The following is a 3,977-nucleotide window of genomic DNA, read 5'->3' as shown; positions in this document are numbered from 1 at the left end:
ACTTTTCTGAGTTGACCTTTGAAGGTGGTACATTTGTTTTGTGTTTAGGTCAGTAAATAATTTTGAACAATTACTTTCTACCATTAAATATTAATTTCATATTTACACAATAAAAATACACTCTAAAGCTAAATGCCTTGTCATGTTTTGAAGTACAAGAGGAACAAACAACTGCGACTTTTCATCAAAGCATGTGACTCCTGTTTGGTAGGGAGTGAATCAACAACTCGTACCTTTGTCTTTTTCCGCATCTCCATAGAAGTTCCCAGCCGTGAGTTTCCACTCTCCATAGTCAGACTTGTGTTTGGAGTTCACCCAGCGACTCCTCCATTCATCTAAACAGAAAACGACCAGTAAGTTTGTTTGCGGATTAACACTTTGTGCTCCTCTGTCAAACATTTCAAATTACTTCCCCAAAAGCATATCGCACAACCGTCCAGTACTCGTCGTTACTGTCCACAGTGTCGCTGTCACAACGATGCTATGGTTTGGTTTGTTATGCTGCAACTTATGGATAATCACTTGCGTAGCTTTGGGGCCTTGCTAAAGTTAGGCAGCTAACTAAGCAGTTTAAGTGAAGAGTCTGTGAGCGGTGGCATTCTTCACCGAGTCACCAGTTAATTAGAAGACATTTATTAGTACACTCAGGACTCTTCTGAACAAACGACAGCTGAAATGTAAGCTGGCAGGCAATGAATTAACGCTAACCTCGTGCACTGTTATAAATGACGATGACAAACTTACCGCCGTCCAGAAACTCCTCACGAAAGTAAACCTTTGCATGTACGCAGTACAGGGCTAATACTACCGCAACAACACCCAAGACTTGCATCTTCCCCATTTCAGCTCTACTTTCCCGCAGAAGTCCACAGTGCAGTCCCTGTGCTGTGCAGCGAATAGGTTGAGGAGAAGGAAGAGGAGAATACTTTAGTGTTGCTCCAGCGAACAGATGTCTACCTGCTATTGGACAACAACATGGTGTGCCTGGACCAATCACAGTAGACCACGAAACATTTGTCCTCTCCGGAGCCTGCTCCAAGATCAGGCGCTGCTTCAGTCACTTCCATTGTGTCATTATATCAACCGTCCAGTAGGGGGTACCAAGTATACAATAAATAAATAGGAGAACACTCTAAACGCACAGGTGCATTTTAAACACCTACAGCATCATTACAGGTTCAACTAAGATAAAGCAAGTGAGGAGGACAAAGATATCACTAAACTACTAGGTCGCGTGCAGTGTCACAGAAAGCTCAGCCAACGCTGGACACTTTAAAACCATGCTGGGAAAAGAAAGGGAGGGAAGGCTTTGGGAAGACAGTGACACGGATCGGTTAAATATAACCAGTGCTACCAGTAGTACAACCATGAATACTTTCCACAGTAGAGAAGAAGAACAAAGATAAGGAACATATTTCTAACTCCCATGCTATACAGACATATATTGATATATGCCACAGTTATGTTCTGCTCAGCACAGATACATCAGAGAGTCCATCCATCCATGCATGTTGAAGGATAATGAGTTTTTTTGGGAGAGGTTTCCTCCACAGCAGAAATGTACAGTAACTCCAACACCTGACTGAACCAACTCCACCTCTGAGCAGTCTTTGTAGTAGAGCACGTGAGACTTTGACAGTATTTTCATCATCCACACACACAGTTTCCATGACCATATATATTTATTGAAGTTGTCCAAAGCATACTGCATGAATTGAAAATGAAAGATTTTTTAGCATTAATGTAACCCGTTCTGCATCTATTGTATTGTTCAAACATTTGTGTTTTTCTCAGTAATCACTGAGTTAAGCTTTAGGCATTTCTCCTCTTATTGTAAGGACTCATCCTCAGCTGTAGTCAGATTCATGTTTGTGGTACGTGAGGTTACATTGCTACCTTCAACATTAATTCATTGCAACAAACTGTCCTTTACTTTGTTTGGAATCTAACTGCAAAGGTAGATATGATTTTAGTATACACCACATTATCCTCTGTAGGGTCACGGGGGGCTGAAGTCAATCCCAGGTGATTTATGGTGAAGACAGGGGACACCCTGGACAGGTCGCCAGTCTATCACAGGGCTAGACTTAGAGACAGACAACCAAGCACACTCACATTCACACCTACGGACAATTTAGAATCACCAATTAACCTCAGCATGTTTTTTGGACTGTGGGAGAACCCAGTGAGAACCCACGCTACACAGGGAGAACATGCAAACTCCACGCAGAAAGACCCCAGGCCCAGATTCAAACCCAGGACCTTCTGCATCAAAGAGTCTAAGAAATAAAATAAGTATAGCATTTGCAGTGCCAACCTTATAATATTAGTAAGGTTTTTATCCGCCATCACAGGAGAAATGTTTGCAGTGTAGTATATAAAAGACAAAAGACCACTGAGACCAATGATCTGCTCAGATTCAAGCTCATCACTGACCTGTTTACAGAGGAGTTAGTCAGTACTGTATAGCACACCAGACATCTTGATAGAAATACAGCAGACATCACACAGAATTCAATTGATGGGACTTACAGTAACATTGAAGTAACATGAAGATTAAAGAAGAAAAAACAAAAAACGTTTTAGTTAACCTTTTAATGACAGCATAATTCCTCAAAGTGTGCATCAACATGAAGATGATCAGAGGTGTGGAGAGTGGGCCAGAATCTGTGTCTACCAACTAAAGGTCACCAGGTATAAAACAGATGTTTTACATGCACAAGTCACTATACACACGGTTTTATTCTGTTCACACAGATAATGTGAATACAGTTTTAGTACTGTATATGTAGCTAGACAGGAGAGTAAGCAAATGACAGTGAAAACAAAACAACAAACGCACATATTGAATTAGACCTAAATTTATATAATTTTATGGTAACTCTACAACACATGTTGTGCAAATGGCAAGTTCTTGATCTACAAAAGTGAAATTTAACACTGTAATATTTAAATTTAACCCAATTCCTAAGTAAAAATAGTGAATATAAGGATATTAGACATGGTGGTGGATACAAATAGTTTGTAGTTTGGTGTTGAAGTCTCACAATGATTCGTACGATCATCTGGTGTATTTGTTTTCCTGTTGTCGTGATAGCCTACTTCATCTGATAGTGTCTTGGAAATAGTGCTCTGACTCCTGAAAAATACAACAGTTTACTGTTTGCTGGTAAATTTTATGCTAATGCATTGCAGATAAAGGCAGAATTTGTCCAGCATCTCTTTCAAAGAGAAGTACAAGAGAGACAGCTTATGTATAGTATGACAGTGAAACTCTTTTAAGTGCTTTTTATTTTTAAAGATTATTTTTTGGGCTTTTTTTTTTTCTTTTGCTTTTACTGGATAGGACAGTGAAACAGGGGGAGAAGAGTGGGGGAAGTACATGCAGCAAATGAGCTTTTAAAGGCCTTGAGTTCTCTGTTTTTGACCCTACTTATGGAACACACACATCCCAATACTGAAAGCAGTGGTGTGTTTTTATCCATAACACATTTGCATTTAGTTTCTCTAAAAGTGAATTCAACTTTAAGTAGATGATTAGGGGGGCTGCAAGGTGGCTCGGTGGTTAGCACCATTGCCTCGCCGCAAGAAGGTCACCGGTTCGCGTCCCAGTGAGGACACCTGGGGTCTTTCTGCGTGGAGTTTGCATGTTCTCCCTCTATCTGAAAATATTATAATCAAACCGTCTTGTAAAATCTGATTTTCATGAAATGCTGTGAAACTTCTGATCTTTACTTTGTTTCTAGAACCTCTGTGATGCCCTGGATAATGTTTTTGATGCCAAACTTGTAGAGGAAACTCTCCTGGGAGTCTTCTACTCTGGGTTTTTGGTTTACTGAGCTACTGGAGAGAAACAAACAGTTTCACAGTTGGGTGCTTGGAGGAAGATCCAAAACTTTTTGGATGATGGGCTTCTTTAAACCACAGTGTTACACGTTTTTGTAGAATAAGGCCTTTTAAGACTATTTTACACTGTT

At 40.1% G+C, this 3,977-nt stretch overlaps 1 protein-coding gene across 1 annotated transcript in view; it reads right to left on the bottom strand.

Annotated features, from left to right (window-relative positions):
• Nucleotides 1-922, bottom strand: part of LOC103353071 (calreticulin-like) — a 3,555-nt gene extending 2,633 nt beyond the window's left edge. The window contains exons 1-2 of the mRNA XM_008275848.1: nt 745-922; nt 223-335 (exon numbers count right to left, since the gene is read on the bottom strand). Coding sequence (XP_008274070.1) covers nt 223-335; nt 745-841 — 210 coding nt within the window. The 5' untranslated portion in view covers nt 842-922. The remainder of the gene's footprint in view (nt 1-222; nt 336-744) is intronic.
• Between the last annotated feature and the right edge of the window lie 3,055 nt (nt 923-3,977).

This window comes from Stegastes partitus, unplaced genomic scaffold (assembly GCF_000690725.1).
Source record: "Stegastes partitus isolate 25-593 unplaced genomic scaffold, Stegastes_partitus-1.0.2 Scaffold59, whole genome shotgun sequence".
NCBI classification, from domain to species: Eukaryota; Metazoa; Chordata; class Actinopteri; family Pomacentridae; genus Stegastes; species Stegastes partitus.
The sequence above is the reverse complement of the archived record's forward strand: the minus strand, read 5'-3'. Positions and strand labels throughout refer to the sequence as shown.